The 21813-nt window shown below is 39.0% G+C and overlaps 1 protein-coding gene across 1 annotated transcript in view; it reads right to left on the bottom strand.

Moving 5' to 3' along the window:
* Nucleotides 1-17038, bottom strand: part of epha8 (eph receptor A8) — a 633561-nt gene extending 616523 nt beyond the window's left edge. Inside the window, exon 1 of the mRNA XM_051930368.1 lies at nucleotides 16877-17038. Coding sequence (XP_051786328.1) covers nucleotides 16877-16985 — 109 coding nt within the window. The 5' untranslated portion in view covers nucleotides 16986-17038. The remainder of the gene's footprint in view (nucleotides 1-16876) is intronic.
* Nucleotides 17039-21813: the final 4775 nt, after the last annotated feature.

Here is a 21813-nt window from a genome sequence, read left to right on the forward strand (position 1 = left end):
ACAGCGCCTCGAGGAAGTGGACCACTTGAACTTAGGTGGGTAGGTGGGTCCAACTGTTGGATTGGGAAGGTGATGGCTGTTATTCACCACTTTCGGACTATCTGGAAATCCAACAGCATTGCTCTACCAAGTAAAATTTGCCTTCTGAATTCAATTGTTATTCCTATCACTAAACGTGAAATGCAACTGCAAGTATCGTGAAATGCCTGAACGTGTTGCAGGAATGGGGCCTCCAATGGATCCTTCGTAACTCATACCGTGACCACGCCAGAAATGAAGAGGTATATCGTTGAACTGCCACACACCCTCTAGCTTATACTGTCAATGAACACTGGTTTTGGCACACGGGCCACATTCTCTGAATGCCTTCTGAACACCTACCAATAGTGACCATGCTGTGGATGCCAGTGCATGAGAAATGGAAGCAAGGGCAACTGAGGCAAACCTGGCGGCACACATTTCTCAAAGACCTTCATGCAGTCAACTTGGTATGAGATGAAACTGCTGCTGACCAATCTTGATGGCAATAGCTTGGTGCCCAATGTGCCACCTGGCGCAGTAGGAACTAAGTCTAAGTAAGTAAGTTTGATTGATTTTTAAAATTATTTTATTTGAAGGAAATAACTTTACATACAATCAAGTCAAACTTATACAATGAAGAAAATAACATTCCATACAATCCAAACAAACTTATATAACAAATGACTTCATACTCGAAATAAAAAAAAAAAGTTGAAAAAAAAAAAAACTGTCAGAAAGTTAAAAAAACAAAGCAGGATCAGAACGAGACAAGGCCTAACAAAGCAGAACTCAGCTCCAACCATTGATGGACTGACTGATTCACATCACTACATGTTATCATCCTCTTTTCCATCCCTAACACACGTGTCAGCAGGCCAGGACCAGGATGCTTCTGAGAAGGCAAACAAAAAGTATATCGTCATAGCAACCAGTAGAGACCTTCAAATAATCCACCTGAGTTTGTTTTAGTCAAAAATTTGTAGAAAACAATAAGATGCAATGGGATTTCTTCAGCCACAACTTCTGGTAATTGGGCCGCAGTCAAATGTGGGAGAAGCCCGAAGGCTTTATGCAGAAGGATCAACACGCTCTTGGCATGAGAACACTCACATTTGCTACTTGCCAATGGCAGTTTTAAAAGCATAGGTAGTTTATTTTTATTAAAATATCTCAACTTTGCTTGTTATTCTCTCTGTCCTGTTTTAAGATCACTTTCTTTAAGGTAGTAAATTAAACAATAACTTAATATCGTAGCATTATGAATTGATTTAAGCAGGTGTGAAAATGGAAAAGTTCTGTATGTTATGTAATTGTTTCCACATTTTAGCATTGCTACTTTATTGTGAACAAAATTACACACACATAGTGTACTCATTGTAAGAAAGGAGATGGACTGGCTTGTGTCCTGAGCGGGATGGATGGAACTTTACCTGGCTGGGAGGCCTTGATAATGGATTGTCCTAATAGACAAATTAAATTAGGTTTAGGGTTAGGCCTAGGGTTAGGGTTAAATAATAAAGGTTCCTAGCCTTATAATGGATGCTTCTAATGTAAGGATGGGCATCCTGCACAGGTTGGGTAATTCCTTACCTGGCCTGGAGGATAGATAGAAGGGGACTGCTTCCTTTGGTCATGTACACCCATTACATGATGGGTGGCACACTATCCCTCTGGCTGCTCTTCCATGTACACACCTGCCTGGCAGCATGGGAGTTGTAGTCCTGCTGGATTAAATGGGAGCCACTGGGGGGAGCTGCAGGGAGGACGATCCCATACATTAGGTAGGTTTCACCCTACTTGGAAGTGTTTCCAGAGTGTGAGGATGTGGCACTGAAGGTCCTCCCCAGACCAGGATAAGACAGGCTGCTCCACCATCGATGATGAGTCAAAGTCAGGTGTCGAGGAAAGGAAAAAACACACCAGAAGATAGGAGACGAGACAGTGCATGACTGTACTTGTTATTTGATCAAGAAGCCTGTTTAAATGTGTTGTATTAAATAAAAATGTTTATTTGAATTTGAGACTGCATCTGAGTAGTCATACTATTTTTGTATTTGTTTTTTTCCTGATAGATGAAAGACGTGCATTGCCAGTTTCTTCACTGATAGTTCAACCACCATTACTGAAATAATGATAAACAGATGAGAACAATATGAAAAGAAAATAGCACAACAGCAAAAATCACATCAAAACATCAGCAACTGTCATTTTGTGGCATTTCCACCTCTTAAGGCCACCTCTCCTTAACACTTCTGGCACACAGATGAGCCTCTGAACATGTAATTGTAAGCTGTTATCCTGCTCCTGTGGAAGAGCTTCACAAAGCTGCTGGCCACTAACAGGCAGAAGGTCACACCTCCAGATGTTGAGATTCAGGGCATCCTAAAGGTGTTCCATGGGGTTAAGGTGAAGGAATAAGGTAGACCTAGGTAGCACCAGCCCACCAGCATTCTTCATGAGAGTAGTAGGACCACTGTAACTGTGTGCGGCTTGGCTTTGCCCTTTTGTAGGCTCAGGTATCTATGAGGAGTAAGCAGAAGGGTCTCTCTGACAGGTCACCTTCTTCTGCCCCTCCCTGTGATGTCACCGATGTGGGCATTGTGTCTTCAGCAGTATGAGTGTCAGACCTGAAATGATGTCTCAGAAGGACGAGTCTGATGTGCCGGTACTGCTCTGGTGTAGTCATTCAAAGGTAACCTGATCTTGGATGTTCATCTGTTCTGCTTGTCTGCCAAATGCTTGCTTGCAGCTGGAATACAATGTGGTGGCTTAAAACCCAAAGTGTCTGGCACCACTGCAATGTAACATGTCTGCCTGAAGCATGCTCAGTGGCCATCTCCCATGCTTCTGGTGACTGGATACAGTTAACATTTTTGTTTAAAGGATTAAGAGAAGAAATGTGGTCAGACATACAAGCAGGAGTTGTTACCATAAAAATCAAACCAATCCATCGCCAAGCCAAGAATGTACAACAAAAATCAAAGACCGAAACGTCAAAGAGAACTTCATTAACCAGAAAAAGATTTTTTCACTTTTTTGTTATGTTACAGTTTTTGTTCCTATGACTGGCTGATCAGTAACTCACAACTTGTGGGTAGCAACTGTTCCTGAATCTGCTAGCATGAGTGCCAATGATCCAGTGAGTTTGTCCCTTAGCCTTTTTTAATTGCTACTGCCATTTTTACTAAGTTCTGGTAGAATTAGTTGAAATGATTTTTGTTCAGTATTTATGTATTTTAAGTTTGTCGCAGATGTGATGTCTATGTGTGTTCCATGTGTTTTCTCCTTAGTGCATGCCAAGTTCAGTTGAGGAGAGGTACATTTAAAAATTGATACATTCTTAACAGTACGTAAGGTATATCTTGAAACACACAAATTGAATATTGAAACACTTGTATGATGTATTAAAACACTAGCTGTGCTTGAAATCAAAGTAATCAACTAGATCTTTAGTATCAAAGTTTGCAATGCACCATTCAATCTGTTTTACGCCATTTAGTATGGGATTCATAAAAGCAGTGTTAATGTTTGTGATGCGCCATCTATTGGAATGACAAATGCAATGCATTTTACTGCTAAAACTGTTTGTGATGCTCCATCTTTAGGAATGACAGGAACATAGCAAATGTAAGGACACACAGGAAGACACACAGACACTTATCGTTTTATTAAGGTGGTGTAATAGATGCCAGAGCAGATGTGGGCACGGCTGGACTGAAGAACAATACCTGGCCGAGAGGCGAGTGTGATCGAAAGACAGGGGGAGATAACCTGTCAGGCCTACATGCTTCCCCGATACGCTGGAGGGTAGCATCCCTGAGTCAGAATTCCCACACGAACACCTGCAGGGAATGCTGGGACCTGTAGTCCCGTGGGGCAGCCCCGTCAGGTTCTGTTTGGGCCACCAGGGGTAAATGCCGGGATTAATGATCTCTAGTTTGTGGGGATTCCAAATAACTCAGAAGTATATACAACAGGCTAGGTACTCCCTGGATCAAAGATAATAGAAGCCACTTGATCTCATCCAGGAAAGTTGGAGTCGGGTGCGGAGGATGGACAAAGATCGCCTAGGAGGAGTGGAAGAGAAACAAGCAAGAAAGAAAGAGAGAGAAAGAATTGTGTTGTGTTGCGCCACTGTTGAAGGATTTTGTAAGGTATTTTGTATAATAAAATGTGTGTTTCCATCTGGGACTGGTGTCTGTGGTTTGGGGTGCTGCAATGCCCCCTACTGGTCATAGGGAATATAGTGAAACGTATATGCTGAGATTAGGGCTCATTCCCAATATGCTGAAATGCATACACTCTCTAGTGAAATGCATACTGAGATTCTGTCTCATACTGTGCATTATATGTTGGAATGCATAAATGTAGGCTGAGATTTTGTCTCATAAACTATATAAAATTACTTTTAATGTTGGACATGTATTGACTTCGCTGTAACTAACTAATCATGTCCCTAATTTTTTTTAATTTTGGCAGTTATTGGAAATTAAGTAACAGCTGGAAAACATCAAGGCAGTTGTGAAATTGTGTGCTTTGTGCTGTGAGCTTTCTTCAGGGTGGCATCTAGGCGGGCACAGGTCCGTTACTCCTAGTTGCCACTATGTTGCAGTTTCATACAGAAAAACTTGCACGTAATGTCTCTCCTCATAACACAGGAGATTCTGTTCATTATTATTTTGAATGCTATTTATTTTATTCAATTACATTCTTAAAGCCGCTTAATTTATTCCTTCTTGCTCAAGGGAGCTTGGGGTGGACTAGGATGGGGCAGAGCCTGACCCAGCAGAGCAAGATAAAGTTGCAAGGCAAGAACCAACTTAAAAATGTGTTTAATTTTATTACACTGTGCTTGCATTCAGCATGAATAATATACAGCCTAATACAGAAACACTGCATTTTATTGTGGATTTGATGCTTTTCATTTTTGACTGTATGCACTTTACGATGTAGTCTGAGTTGCAGGATAAAGCGTATTCATCTCAATATAGAGTGATCACACTTCACTATATAGTATAAGCATTTTAGCATACAATGCAAACATTTCACTACCTAGTGTATACTTTTCAGTATATAATGTATGTGTGTCACTGCGGGGTGTTTGCATCTCAATATACACTGTGTGCATTTCAGTATATGGGGTATGCATTTCATTATATGGTGTAAGAGTTCCAGCATGCAGGATATGTGTTTCTGTATGCTGTGTAAATGTTTCATTACACAGTGCAAGCATTTCATTATATATTGGCAGCGTTTCAATATGGAGTATATGCACACTTATGTTCCAAATGGCACCCCAAGACCTCTTTGTTATAATGTCTTTTGTGACTGTTAATATTTATCACCCATCCTTTCCTTTTTATGTTTGACATGTGCAGCGTGTGCAGGTATGCTAGAAGCTGACGGTCTGCTTTAATAAATTTTGTCTTCTAATTCTGAGGAGACTTAGAGGAATAAATGCTGTCGAACAAGTAGAGCGAATCCAAACACAGCACTGTGATTCCGCATACTGAAGGACCAGCTACATATGCATATATGAAGCAGAGGAACTGCATCACATATGGATATGCAATCAGCAAAGAAAAGCCATGCCACCTTATACTTCTGACCCGCCATCAAAATGGCACATACACACATACAGTAGACCAACAATGTGTGTGAAACACTTTGCATTATGCGTAGGACTCTTACAGCAATTCTCTCACATATGACTGCTTCTGCTCAACACTGAACGCACCGATTCTCCATATGGACCAGACCTTCACACAAGTACTCATATAAATAGATACTGTAACACCCGCACATAAGCACATGTACACAGTAACACCCAGCAGCAGCCTTTGTCTTTGTATATATTAGCGTTCACAACCAAGTAAAATTTAAAATGAGTGCCATCCTACCTTAATCATTTACTGCACCTTTTTCTGATTTTATGTAGAGATCTTATCTTCTCACTAACCCTGTAATGGTACATAACACCGTACCATATTTTTAACTTTTATTTTCCGGAACCCCCTTCCACAGTTTTGATTTTGAGACTTTCAGATTGTCCAAAGGACTAATTAGGGGTTCCCCGACCACCCAGGACTCCCAGTATTTTGCACCTTGTTAAGGACCCCCCCAGGCCATAGTGTCATCTTCAGCTCTAGATTTTCCATGACAGCACCTTTTTTTGGAATGTGGAGACAAGGGCCTGAGCTGTGTGAAATTTCAAACCAGCCTGTCATCGAGACTCAGGATGATTTTCGCCACGTCTCATCTGTTCAAGTCCTGAGGTGTCAAGACACAGAGAATCCGTGTGCACAGGAGCTGAGAAAAGGGTAAACTTTTCTTTTAGAAGGACGCATGCAGCAGTAACAATGATCTTCATTCTTTGCATTGGTGCAGCGGTCAGTGCTTTTGTGTCACTACTCCAGAGCCCCATATTTAAATCCTGACCCAGCCTGTGCCTGTGTGGAGTTTATACATTCTCCCTGTGTTTGTGTTTTTTATATTCTAAAGACAAACAGGTTTTTATAGTCTATCACCTCTAACTTAGTCCTGTTAGGGTGCATGAGTATACCCTGTGATGGACTGGCACCCTGAGTGGGGTTTAATCCTGCCTGACGCTCACTTGGTTGCACAAATCCTGAACTGGATAAGATGGACTCAGTAAATGAATGACTAAATCTTCATTTTTTTTCTTTTATGTAGCACCTTTCACCACATGACCTCAATACCCTTTAGTATACGATAGTGATATTCTTTAACCGATGTTAAGTGCCAACAGATCAGACATATCTCTGAGAGTCACACAGACTGAGCAGAGGTGAGATCAGAAGTAGCAGTGTGCAGACTGCTTAGTCCCACTGTCATAATGTCTGCTATAATAACCATGAAAAAGGACCCCTGCTTTATGCTGCTCACAGTATTTCACAAAATTCACCAGCAGCATTGAGTCTGCTGAGGGAAATTACCAAAGACATGCAAACAGAAAATTAACCAAAGCAAATCTACTATATAATAGAACACTGAGGTCTGTGTGTCCAGTCCTTCTGAGCAATCTGATTGGTCAGTTTATCTTTGGTGTGATTGGTTGGTTTGGCAACAAAAGAGAAAGAGTGAGTGTGAGGAGCAGTAAAGGTGCATGAGTCACCTTTAAAGAGGATAAGTATAAAACCGGACAGGGGGTAAGAAAGGTGACTCAAAAATAATGACCGGGTCTGAGAAGAAGGTTTTATGGGAATGCACTCGAGAGAGGGAGTGCTGATTAAGACACATTCACACACGCAAATACAGAGGAAAGATGCTTAAAGAACACATATGGCAAGAGACGGCAAATATTTGTTGATTATTCTATTATCTGTTTTCGACAGGTATTTATGACAAGTAAAAACAATAAAATATTATTTCAGAGGCAGACACTAAATAATTATTATAGAAAAAAAGACAAAAATCTGAATTTACTTTCATGTTTCACTAATTACAGTTTCATCAAATTGGGTGCATCAAAGGCTGTTTAGCTGGGTGAAGAAAATTAACTCCACTCGGCATGTTTTGACCTTTATATTCACTCAGAACGAGTCGATTAGAAGTTAATGCATTAACCATAGACCTGCAGCAAATTCCTAATTCATGGACCACTTCTGCTTTTAAAAGCAAAATAAAACTTTTTGCACCGCCTATAAAAAGTATTCACCTCCCATGCATGTTTTTACATTTTATTGCTGTGCAACATTAAATCAGAGGGCATTAATATTGGCTTATTTGACACTCAGCAAGCAAAAGACTCTTTATATTGATATTAAAGAGAAAACAGATCTGTGCAAAGAGAGAGAGGTTGGGTGCATGCGCTGATAGCACATTGTCGTACCCACCACACAAACAAAACCACCTGGACTGGGTGTGGTACAGCAGGTGGCACCTCAGCACCACACTGGAACAGTGTGAGTTTTTTTATGGTGGCTGGAGTGCCAAACCTGCCAGCAGCCCTTAAGTTTTCCCTGTAAGTTGGAGGACCTGCTTGCAGGGATGGATGCAGATTAGCGTCATACCCAGGACAAAGCAATTGAAGGTTAAGGTTCTTGATCATTGCGGTGGGCTGGTACCCTGCCCGGGGTTTGATTGATAGATAGATAGATAGATAGATAGATAGATAGATAGATAGATAGATAGATAGATAGATAGATAGATAGATAGATAGATAGATAGATAGATAGATAGATAGATAGATAGATAGATAGATAGATAGATAGATAGATAGATAGATAGATAGATAGATAGATAGATAGATAGATACTTTATTAATCCCAAGGGGAAATTCACATACTCCAGCAGCAGCATATTGATAAAGAACAATATTAAATTAAAGAGTGATAACAATGCAGGTATACAGACAGACAATATCTTTGTATAATTTTAACGTTTAACCCCCTGGGTGGAATTGAAGAGTTGCATAGTGTGGGGGAGGAACGATCTCCTCAGTCTGTCAGTGGAGCAGATCACTATATTGGTTCCCTGTAGCGTTACGTATTAATTTCCAACGCCTGCCTAGAGAGTAGTCAACAGTTCAGCACCTATATATACGAGGGACGTTCAAAAGGTTTCCGCACTTTTATATTTTCATTGGAAACGGTGAAGGTAGGAGGAGTAGTAATTGGGCATTAAAAAGTTGGTACGATGCTGGGAAAATTGCATCGCAAATGAATTGGCTCACTCAGCCCACAATTCACCTGATGTGCAGGTCTTTTGAAAGTATTGGAGTATAAATAGGAAAACTCACATGGAGAATGGGAGAACAGCAAACCCCACATAGACAAAATGGCAGAGAACGTAAACCTCAATAGTGTGTGCACAAAAATCAAACAATCATATGTCTTATATACACTGTATAGTACTGTATATGTCCATCCATCCATCCAACCATTTTCCAACCCGCTGAATCCAAACACAGGGTCACGGGGGTCTGCCGGAGCCAATCCCAGCTAACACAGAGCACAAGGCAGGAACAAATCCCAGGCAGGGTGCCAACCCACTGCAGGTATAGTATATGTATATATATATTTTAGGATGCATAATGGTGTTGTGGTTAGCATCTTGGATTTAAATCATGTGCCTAGTAATTACCTGTGTGGATTTTACACATTCTTCTTGTGCCCAAGTTTTGCTCCCATATACCCAGTGCTTGAAGTGCACCCAAATTACAGGATATATTCTGTTTTTGTCTATTTGATTGAAGAGCTGCATGTGTGTGGCTGGGGGTATGGGCTGAACTACTTAGAGTACCTTGATGATACCATTATATTTGATCAAACTGCATTTCCTCCCATGTGAACTTCAAGCGCCACAAGATACAATAACGTTCAACTGAAGACTGGAGGGGAATATTCCCCATGTCACACACATGCGCGTGGATGACAACTTCAGGGCTCGTTTACTGGTAAGCACAGTCCAAGCCAGGGTGGCACTGTCACTTAATGCCTTTTCTCTTCCTCCCTCTGCAGAATGGATGATTGACGGAGTTTAAAAAAGTACTGAAACTTTTTGAACATCCCTTGTATATACTGTATATACTAGGGGGGCCAAGCCTCCTGCTGCCTTCGACTCCCAACCTCCAGTTGTGTCCAGAATATTAGTAAAATTTGTAAATGTTCAAAAGAAAAATGATTATTTATTGGGGTCAAAAATCACGAAATTCTATAAACATGTAAAAGAAAAATTAATTATTATTTAACGGACTAAAAATCATGGAATGAGAACAAAATATTTACTCTCTTACCGATTGGCGTATTCCCGTTAAACTGAGATCCACTATGCTCGATGAGTATTTATAAGAAAATAAATAAACGATCCATTCATTTTAACTTGCATTCTATTACATAAAAAAAACTTTTTAAAAAAAAATGTCTCATTTAAATAACAAGAAAAATCACGTGAAAACTAAAGTGGTATGCAATGGGTCATTGTAACTCGACCTTCAGCTAACTAAATCACCTAAATACAAACATTGGTGTTATGAAGAGATAATTTTGTTGCTGTGAAAGAATGTTTACTTGAACGAAAAATAAAAACCACGACTTTCTTGGTATTAAAAACCACAACTTTCTTGGTATTAAAAACCACGACTTTCTTGATATTTTAGTTTATAATTTAAAAACAGAATAGGAATCTGATAATCTAACAACATCACATTAAAGTTTGATAAATTCTGAAAAGAATGATACCAAAAATATTTATGTAGGTTTCAAAATAAGCCTGATTTAAAGCGTGATAAAAAAGTGACATTAAAAGTCACATAAAATCATTGCACAAAATTGTTGCACTTTTAGGCTTAGGATTTTATAGAGTTGATATATGGAAACACTTGTGATGGTCCTCAGCGTGGCACCAAATGTCAATCTTGACGCTTTCCATGGCATGGGGGATCGAGTTGCCTATCCTTATTCAAACTTCTGACTCCCTCTGTGTTTTTAAGAAGCATTTGAGACCTCTTTTGTTTGATGCATTTCTGTCTAACTGATAATAGTTATTAGGCTTTTGTAACCCAGGAATTGTTAACTCGCTTGTATTTTGTTCCAAGCTCTTCACTTGTAATGGCCAACTTTGTAACCTTGTCCCATAACACTCGCTTCCAAACAGTCCTCCAGACTGACGTTTACTCGATTTTGTTGACCTCTTCTGTAAGTCGCTTTGGATAAAACTGCGGGCTAAGCAGAAAAATGTAACTGCACTGCACTTGCCAGTGAATTTAAATGCATAATGGCAAACAGATATTTGCAGACTTTTCAATACTTTTAACACTGGCTATTTTTTATTTTTTCAGCATGTGCTGCTTTGTTGTGCCATTGTGTAAAGTGTCTTTATAGTACAAGCAATAAAGAATACAAGGTCTTTGCAGAGAAACACCCAGAGGGACCTTAACAAAATTGAAAAGTTCACATTTTAGGTGAATATGACTTTTTTATTGCTGGTGTTCATTCAATGCCTCCTGACAGGAGTCCATCAACATGAAGCCAAATTCATGTCTAGATATTTGCCGTAACCAGGAATACAAAAGCAGCAGTCGCCCTGACTACATATACAGTAGTTGCATTGTGATTGTGCAGACCAGAGTTTCACTCAAACATTGAAAAACAATCAGAACAAACTTATAAAAAAAGGTAAAGTGTATTGATCTATACATTCATTTTCAAGACACAGTAATCCTTCTCATGCTTTCATAACTTGGCAGCAATGGGCACAAGGCAGAAGTCTGTCCCCGTGGGCAACCAATTGTCTCCTTATTCATTTAATCCAGATAAGCTCAACTGAAAACTAGCCAGTGGAATATTTGGAGTTTGTTCTTTAAATGACAGCCTGGTTCACAACTGAGAAGAAAATAAACGATTTTGTAGAAATGCAAAAATATCAGAGGTCTGGCAGACATTAGCACTTATCAAGAATTACTGCAGGCTGGACATTCGGGAAGTAGCATCCTTCTCACAAATCATATGATAGTGGACAAATTATTAGGAATACTGCATTTGAATTAAATTATTTTCTTACTTGTTTACATTATTTAAAAAGAAATATATTTATAGATATATATATCTATATATACACATATATATATACAATGGTGGGCAAAAGTAGGTTCACAGTTGTTCATATGGAAAAAGACATGCAGCTTATCATTACTACACTCAAGCACACTTTAATAATAAGAAGAAGACAAATAATGCAAGTAAATAATACAATAATTAATAAATAAATAACACAAAAGTAAACTATGTGTTTCGCGTATATCACTGAGCATTTTTTTTGTTGGACATAGCGGAGGTCAAGGACTTCGTTTCATTGGATTAAGCAGGTTTAGTAACTAGATGGATGATTTGTTTCATTTCATTTATTTATTTTAATTTCTTGGTAATATTCGATTCCATTTATTTAAAAACACTAAAAAACAAATTCCTTGATTCTTTTAACCATTAAGAATTTTTGAAAAGCAGAAAATGTATTTTTAATTGTAAGAGATATTTTAGATATACTATGGCTCTAGACTTATGTGAGTATTAGATTACGTTCAACTGTCGGTGGCTGTGATTTAAATTAAAGTAGGTTTGAAGACATGATGGGTGGATGGATTGATGGATGGATGGATGGATAATTATTATTATTACTATTACTTAAAAAATATCAAGATTTATTTAGTAGACAATTAAAACAGAGCTGTTTCAAATTAAGGCTGACTAATATCTGAGCATTAAATATTGCTGTATATATGTAATACAATAATCAAGCCTTATTATCCTCTAGCTAATATTTTTACATTGACCTCTCCATCCAGCCACCGTAATAAAACCTCACACTGTTCCAGTGTCTTGCTGAGGTGTTGCCCGCTGCACTCCGGTCCCAATCCAGGTGTTCCGTTGCGGAGTGGGAGCGGCAATGCGCTATCAGTGCATGCTCCCTAATATTTAGGAAATGAAATAGAATACCTGAGAGATTTAGTTTCACAATCTTCCAATTCTATTGAAATATACTTTGAAAAAATGATGATGATGATTATTATTATTATTACTTTACTTTAATTTGCTGTTGGCTGCTGAGGTGTCTGTGTCCCAGCCAGGTACCTAACACACCTTTACAAAGAATGTCAGCAGTTCCCATCAGTGAGATCTTTTGCATTTCTTGGGCTGTGTGGTGTCCTGGCAGCTTCTACAGATTCTCGTCAAATACTTTCTTGATGGCACCAAGAGCCTCGACCACCACAAGCACAACTCTTGTCTTGGTGAACAACAAGTCTACTGATCTTGATCTACAGATATTTCTATTTTCTCTGCTTGTCAGCTTTTTTAAGTAATATGTTGTCGTCTGGGACTGCTACATTGCTTCTCAATTTTGTGAATGACCACCATATCAGGACATACTTTTATTATTATTATTATTATTATTATTATTATTATTATTATTATTATTATTATTATTATTATTATATCGGTGACTTAATCAAAAATGACAATGATGGTTTCTGCATAGTAATTAAATCAAACCACATTATCCTGTAGAGGAAAAGCAGTTCCCAAAAATAAACGGGTGGACGAATGAAAGAATGGAGGCAAACATGAATTAATGAATGAAAGAACAGAGGAAAGACAAAAATTAAAAATGAAAAAAATAGATGAAGGGATGCATTGACTGAACCATTCTTAAAAACATTTCTGATACATATCAGGTGAGAGTTGCTATGTTTTATTCTGTTCAGAATTCTACATCCCTGACATTAAGAAAAGGGCTAACTAATAATAACAAACCTTTTATGGATTCAAACTTTTTTTTATAAAAAAAATTGATATGACCAATAATTTGTTAGTTTTAGAGGTTAGGCGAAGTTAACTCACCTATACAATTTCTGTTTTTACAAATGTGACATGTCCATATTTTTACTGTGTATGACTTTTGTGAAATTGAAAGAGGCAACTTTAAATGGTAAGACGACAAAAGAATTGATGATTGGAGAAGTATGTAAATGCTCAAATGAAAATGGGGTCTTGATGACACACTTAGAATATCGCTATTCATTAGCAGTCAAAGGAAGGAATTTTGAGAAGATCTAGTCCACAGAATGAAATACTTCATATCTGATTTGCTGTTGAAATAGAGAAAAGTTTTAAACTAGAGAACTCTGTTCAAACTGTGGCTTGAATGCTATTAAGGAGGATTTGGGGCTTTTGTGAATAAAATATTACTGAGCACTGCCATTGCATCATCCCAATTTAAAGAAAATGTTATAAAGGTTACAAATGCCTAGAATAGATTAAGATGGTGATGTCATATTGAAATAACAAATGTGAAGATCCTATCTCCCAACACATGAAGCACATAAACATCCATCCATTATCCAACCTGCTATATTCTAACTACAGGGTCACGGGGGTCTGCTGGAGACAATCCCAGCTAACACAGGGCGCAAGGCAGGAAACAAACCCCGGGCAGGGTGCCAGCAGCACATAAAAAGGTGCCACTAAAACTTTATTAAGAAAGCCCAACTTGTCAATGCATTTTCTGGTATTGTTTTACCCATCACAGTGTCATGCAGGTACAACTCTCTGTTCTGGCAGCTTCATTCGTAAGATTAGATACAATCATAGATAGGAAGCTGCTCCATCACAAAACACACTCAGTCACTCAAAAATGAATTTTATAATCGTGTTTATTCTAATACAGTGGTTGTGGGAGGCCATGGCATATCACAGCTGCACTTGACGCAAGGTGAAATTCCAAGAATACATTGTATATTCTGATGCTTGCATCAGTAATGCCAGGCCAATTCGCTGTCGGCAATTAACCCTAACCTTTGTGTCTATGAGACAAAGAAGGAAACCAAACCATGCAACGATTACCTGCGCTCATGTAGCAAAAATGTGCAAACTCTACACAGAAAGGGCTCAAGCACGCAAATTGAACTCAAGTCTCGGGTCTGGAAAAAGGAACTTCTAATTACCGGGTCATTGAAAAAAAACCTTAGCCAATAACACCCTAACTTTTAAAAAAGTCACAATTATTATTCCAATAAAGACGAAATATTCTGTTAAAGGCTACTGCAAACATTTTAGAGGTGATTAGCTGTCAGTACAATGACACTTTTCTATTTGTATGCCATACCAGAAAATCCATAATATTAAAACCACCCCAAGAAACACAAAATCCAGAAGGTTTTGGTTTGATAGGTTTTTAAGATATCAAAGGGACACCATCATAATTTTCCTGTCAAGCTCTGTCTCTGCAACATACCAGACTCGGCCTGAGTGCAGGACACATAGTGCAGGCAAGTTCTGTATCTGGAGCTGTCCAGTGCTGAACAGTAGGTGCACAATGGCAATGCAAAGTGTTGATCGACCATGCAAAGTGGCAGCTAATTTAAAAACTCCCTCAGCATATTCAGATTTATTTCCTATGGGCCTAAATCAGAACAAAAAGAAAGAAAAGAAAAATAACAAGAAAAATTAATCATTGTCATTTTTGAGACTATGAACTTAATTCATCAGTAAATGGACACACATAATATATAAACATATTCTTTAGAACTTTTACATACATACTGTATCTTTACAATTAAGAAGGAGCAGAAAATCTCTTAAAATTTACCATTAGGTAACATTTTGTGCATTGTTAAATGTGAGTGGGCTACATATTGATGCCTTTAGCTTTTAATTGATATGTTATGTTATGTTATGTTATGTTATGTTATGTTATGTTATGTTATGTTATGTTATGTTATGTTATGTTATTACTAGAATTGAACAGAAAATGGAAGCTTGCGTATTAACTGATATGTACTGAGTTGAAAGAGAGGTTGAGTTGCTTATGTTGCTATAGTAACCTCATTTCAATTAAAGTTAAACAAAATCTGTTTTATAATCGGGCCCCAGTGAAAAATTATTTTCAAAAATGTTTTTTCCAAGCTTGGAAGTATAAAGTGGAATACTGAAGTACCTTTTGAAACTGTCAATTGCAAAAAAATGAATGAAATGCAATTGATGACTATCATGATTTTGAATATGCAGTTTAAAATAAATGTCTTTCTTTATTTTTTGCTAACAGTTAAGTAAAGTTACTTATGAAAATATATTGTCTCTTATTCTAATTCTAAACTTTGTGTTTCGTGTATTTTTCTTCACTTGATGTTTTATGCAAATATTATTATGTACCCAGTGTTGTGTATTTGATCATTTTTCTGTGTTAACCCTGTTGTTCATTTTGAATGTATGTAAAGCGCTGTGATCAAGGGAAAGATGCTATATGAATAAATGGTATTATTATTATTATTATTGATCTGATTTTTTAAATATATTGTTCAATAATCCTTGTCAGATTAATTTAGAAATAATTCTTTACTTGAGGTATGCATTGAAGATAAATTAAGAACTTTTTTATTTTAAATGACTTATGAAATAATTGCTCTCTCCCTTCATGTGACTCCCTACATATGTGTGTATATAGTGTTTAATATGCACCAAAAAGTTAGCATGTAAACTTATATATAAGACTCCAATATTTTACTTAATTACATTGATTTTCTTATGTATATAAAGTACAGCACCAATTCATGTATTTTCTTTAATGTAGATTTACATAACTATATATAGTCATGACAGTCACTAAACATTTTTGAGAATAACAGAGTAGATCAATTATAATATAGCCTATAATACTTTCATATGTGATTGCTCATGTTCTTAGCGGATATTAAAAACTATGTAGGAAATTCAACATGAATATAAAAATTCAGCAGGTTGATTCAAATTAATAATTTTTGAATAGTGCATGAATTGTTTTTCGTTTTGATATTTGAAACACCTTTAACTTTAGATAGATAGATAGATAGATAGATAGATAGATAGATAGATAGATAGATAGATAGATAGATAGATAGATAGATAGATAGATAGCGTTGCATATATGTCTTGCCGAAGCCAATATAGCGCCTTGCACTCAATCTCCTCGGACAGAGCGAATCTCTGAGACTTTTCTGTTTCTTTCCACTCTAAGAGCTCGCTCCCGATGTACCGATCTACAGATGGTTAGTCGCATGCAATTCTTTCTTTTCCTTGACTATTCTTCCGCGAGTGCCTTACTCACAGTGTCCATGCAACACTATTAAAATGTTCTAAGAACTTCTCCAGTCTGTTCTAACCAAATTCAATCCATCGCGGCGGAAATGACACTGTCGCAGATAAGATCTTTACCAATTTTCACCACTTTGAAGGTTGAACAGTGACGAGCAATAACTTTAATTCCAAGCAATAATTCCCCGTTAATGGCAGTCACTTTCGGTTAGAGGAGAACGCACGAAAAGAAAGTCACCGATTTCCCATCTGCCCATCTCTTCACTTACCTTCATTGCTGCTCGCTGCAGTGCAGACGGCTTTAAAGGTGATATTCCACAGGAGAAATACGAGTAGTCCCGATCTTGGAGCCATCATTGCAATGTACACCCTGTACATCAGCTTATCTGTCTGTGTACAAACAGGCAGCTCAAAGAAGAACTCCAGGCACATTGAACAGACTTTGGACTGGCTTCACTTCGCCACACGCACACGCACACACACATACACGCGGACACACACACACACTCTCGCACTCACGCGCGCGCTCTCATCCGCGCACATACACACGCGCGCTCCACGCACACGCGCATCCAAGCACGCAAGCACACACAAACACACAGCACAAGGGAGTGGGCAGCCGCTTGTCACATTTTAACAACCAATTACAAGAAGGCATTTAATGCTTCCTCAAGCCAAACACTGTACTGCATAGCGTATTTCTCCCTTTTCACCCCTTCCTGTCCCTGTCGGCTGTGCTTTAAACAATTGTGTACACGGCAAGGATGAGGCTTTGCTCGCTGAGCCACTGGAGAAACGCAAATCAGACACAGTTCTGAAGATTCGAGGTGGAAGTCGAGAGCTAATTTAGATATCACGTTTACGTGTTCAGCAGGAAGCCGAAAGCGTTGAGAAACAGAATGTGTGTCGCCAAGTTTGGCAAGCGAATGAAACGAGCGAAGGAAATTGACAGAGATAGTAATGAGAATCACTCTTGTATATCGATTATCTTACGCGGCTCGACGTTCGCGAGGCTCTGGAAACAACGTTCGCACCACAATGTCAATTATAGTTTATGTTCAGCAAAGGCAGTGCAGGAAAATGAGCTACACACTGTCAGAGTGATGGGTTCAGAAAAAACATGGGAATAGCTTTTCGAAAAGTGATCATTAAAAGAAACAGAACAAGACAGTGTGAACAGAGAGTGGGGTTTAGAATAAGCACAACATGTCAACTTTTTGTATTTTCAATTAATGTGTTTGACTTGAGTTGGAGAGCAAGACGATGATGATGGCGAGAATGACGGAAATGGAAATAAGTATATATACGAGGTAGTCTGCTTCTGCAAGCTGTAAGGAGACAGCTTAACCGCTACTGCCTTATAGAAACATAGAAATGCACGCTTGGCCTTGTGCCACTCTGACTTTCCCGGAACCGCGACGGTGTCCTGTCCTCTGGTGGAGCAGCCCTCCTCCGGCTGGGATAGGCTGCGCTGGCGAGTGCATTATTAACCTACTGGGAGCGCAGCTGGAGCTATTATAAGACTCCGGGCGGCGGGGGAATTAATGAGACAGCGCAGCTCCAAAGTGCAAGGCGCCTTTTACACAACATTTTGAATAATACAAACTAAAGAGTGTATTGATAAGAAATGAGCTTTGCCGCTGCGTTTTAGTACCGCAGCCTACAGGTATAATAGAAGTTAAGTCTTTCTACGCTATTACTTTGTTAAAGGCTGAACGCTATTACTTGATAAAAAGGCTGAGTTATTATCAGTATGAATGTAGAGTGACGTCAAACACATACAAGTGAAACATAATCGGGATAAAGGAAATACGAGGATACACACATTATTGAAAACAAGTCAAACCTCGACGTTATTTGTGCTCCGAGTCCTTATCTTCACTAGCAAGGTTGCCCGCTGCCGCATACTTTTGAAAAATCACATACAGCATGTCGTAGATAACTTAAATTGAACAAGACTGCGACATGCAAATTAAACCATAATCCCTTCACTTTATTAACCGAGTAGTATCTTGAGTAAGAGATGAAGTTTAAAAACGGAATGTTCATGTAAGTTCATTGCTACACATTTCAAAGACACTACACAATAGGGCTATTTATTTATTTATTTTCTATTATTCTTCTTTGCCTTTAGATACTGTGCTGGATGCAATGGGGTGATGTAGCAAGTTTTCTGAAGACACGGCTGAAAGATTTGAGCCGAAAGCTGTCCATAGTTTACACTGCTGAAAACCTGTGTATTTTATCAACTCTGACCCGGGGGAGGCATCGTGGCTGCACTGATTCCAGATTCAACCGATTTTTCTTCAGAGGTCAGTTCTTGTCTGATTAGAGCCCGCGTTTGCGTCTGCAGTGAGTTCAGTGAGGAATATAGTGCACTGTGTGTGGGGGAGTTTTAATCGTGAAGATTCAACAGATTTGCATGATACTTTTCTCTGTTTAAAATGATTACCTTTGAATCTGTTTTTGCGCTTAATTGTTCATAGCTATGTTCTGACATATTAATACTTATTATAGAAATAAATATGTGAAAAAACAAAGCTCAAATTAGAACGTCTTCACGGGTGCTTAGTAAAATGACGCACAATACAGAATTTCTGACCTGAGATCCAAAATAAAAAGTCATCAATCCTATCGATTTATCCATCCGTTTTCGACCCCAGTTCAGGGGTGCGTGGGTTTGGGTTTGAGAAAAAGCGGATGGTTCTTAATCCTGGACTGAACAGTGGCCTTTCTCAGGACTCAGTTGTATGCACTCAAACCAGCCCAATATAGAGCCGCTAATTAACCCAAAGTGCACCTCTTGAAGTTTGAGGGAAAAAAGAAACAAAAACAGTGCAAAGAAACCTCTCGCGCAAAAGAACAGAACTTGAACACTCCATAGAGAAGTTCAATGCAATATGAACGGCAGACAATTCGCCAGAGCTGCAGGTGACAGTTGTGACCCTTAGGCCATCGTGCCTGCCTGAAGCAAATATAAAAGTTCAGATAAATGCAGGAATTACTATTTGAAGAGATCAGAAAGGGGAATCAGCTCATTTTGCGTTGCTCGGGTGAGTGGGTTAGCAATAAACGGCATACCTGTTAAGGGTCTTCATGTCAGTTGACCTCTGACAAGGTGCTGACGCTCCGTGACTCTGGAATGGACACATAAAAGCAAAAATGGGTGGATAGGTGAATACACAGATAAAGTATAACCTTAATAATGAACCTATCACTCTTAAAAATAAAGGCGCAAGTGTGGTTCTTCAGCGTGCCATATAGGGGAATCGCTTTAGATACTCAGAAAAAAAACCACCTACATGAAGGTTCCAGAGAGAAACATTTATTTAGATATGTTAATGTCTATGAATGGGTGATAACATCCATCCATTATCCAACCCGCTATATCCTAACTACAGGGTCACGGGGTCTGCTGGAGCCAATCCCAGCCAACTCAGGGCGCAAGGCAGGAAACAAACCCTGGACATGGCGCCAACCCACACACCGCAGAGCGCATACCACACCCACACACGCAACAAGCACACACTAGGGACAATTTAAAACCGCCAAAACACCAAACCTGCATGTCTTTGGACTGTGGGAGGAAACCGGAGTACCCGGAGGAAACCCACGCAGACACGGGGAGAACCCGGGTCTCCTAACTGCGAGGCAGCAGCGTTACCACAGCGTCACCGTGCCGCCCTGGGTGATAACAGATTGGTGAAATTCCAATGGACTCATGATTTTAAAAGGACGCTTGCTGCACAATAAGACAGGCTAACCGCAGGTTTTCATGATCATTCAGAGCCCTGTTAGGTGACCTGCAATAAATTAAAGAATTCTGGTTTATCCACATGTTTGGAACCTTATTAAAGCAGAACAAATACATTTTCATATGCGAAGAACCCCTGTCAGAATTAAGTGGTTATTTGTGGAACAATGGCTCAACGCGGAACGTCCAACACAGTAAAATGCCAAAACAGAGCCATTCTTTTTTATAGTGTGGAAGTTCCTTTTCTTATTTATTTATTTATAAATGTTTTATGAGAGCTACTAAATTGCATACTTCATTTCCTCCAAGAAAATAAATAAGCGGTTAAGCGTGCTTTATTAACAGGCACGGCATAAAACTTTTGAGAGCGGACATACTTTCTACATAGCTTTACAAACATCAGCGATTGAATGTGCCACACAAGTTCCCCGGTGTGAACACTTGTGAACGTTCAGGATAAGTCTGGGATTAAGGGGCAATCATCATTAGGGGAGCGGACACGAGAGAAGGTAACAGAGAAAATATAAACTGGTACACTGGAGATCTTTTGGGTCCGGAACTGAATGAATGGACAAAGCAAACAAACTGCGATTAATGTAACTTATGAAAGCTAGCCTCGCAGGCAGAAGGCAATACCTGCTCGTTTTGATTTTACACGCATAACTTCAGATAGATAGATAGATAGATAGATAGATAGATAGATAGATAGATAGATAGATAGATAGATAGATCAAACAATGTATGGATGCATATGAAAATTTAAACAGTAGAGAGGAACAACGGAACAAAAGAGCAAAAAGGAAATGCCATGTGGAAAGAGGATTATTTATTTATTTACTTGCAAAACTCGACAGTTGTAATGAAAGAGAATTTAAAGGTCAGAAAAAAATGCAAAAGCAAAATGCGTTTTGACACGTAAAGGCAGGAAGGATCGCCCTTTCAGCAAAGTCAATAAGTCTAATAACGCAATGGTGGGACCTGGCGGCTAGTTTACCCTAAAGGATGCGTAACTTCTCGTTTAACCTGCCTATACCAGAATATAATCTAACGTAATGTAACATTCTCAAACCTGTTTAACCAAGTGTCTAGTCGCCAGGGGATTGAGTTTATCTCGCCATCACTAAGCTCAATGTAGGAAACAGCCCATTGCAGGGCCCACTCACTTAGACACCCAAGGGGGACGATCAACCTAACCTGAACGTTTTTGGGACTGTGGAAGAAAAACCCGCTCATACACGGGCAGAATATGCAAACTCCGCGCGGGGACAACCTCTTGTCGCAGGATTTGAACCCTGCATGCCGGCTTCGTGGGTCATCTGTGTTACTTATTGACGTTAGCTTGCACTTGTACGTAATCTAGTTTGAGTAAAGCACCCCAATGTGCGTAACTAATATTCCGACAGCATGGAATACACGCAGGATCAAAGTGTGCCCACTTTACAGCTGTCAGTC

This window comes from Erpetoichthys calabaricus, chromosome 8, assembly GCF_900747795.2.
Source record: "Erpetoichthys calabaricus chromosome 8, fErpCal1.3, whole genome shotgun sequence".
Classification (NCBI taxonomy): Eukaryota; Metazoa; Chordata; class Cladistia; order Polypteriformes; family Polypteridae; genus Erpetoichthys; species Erpetoichthys calabaricus.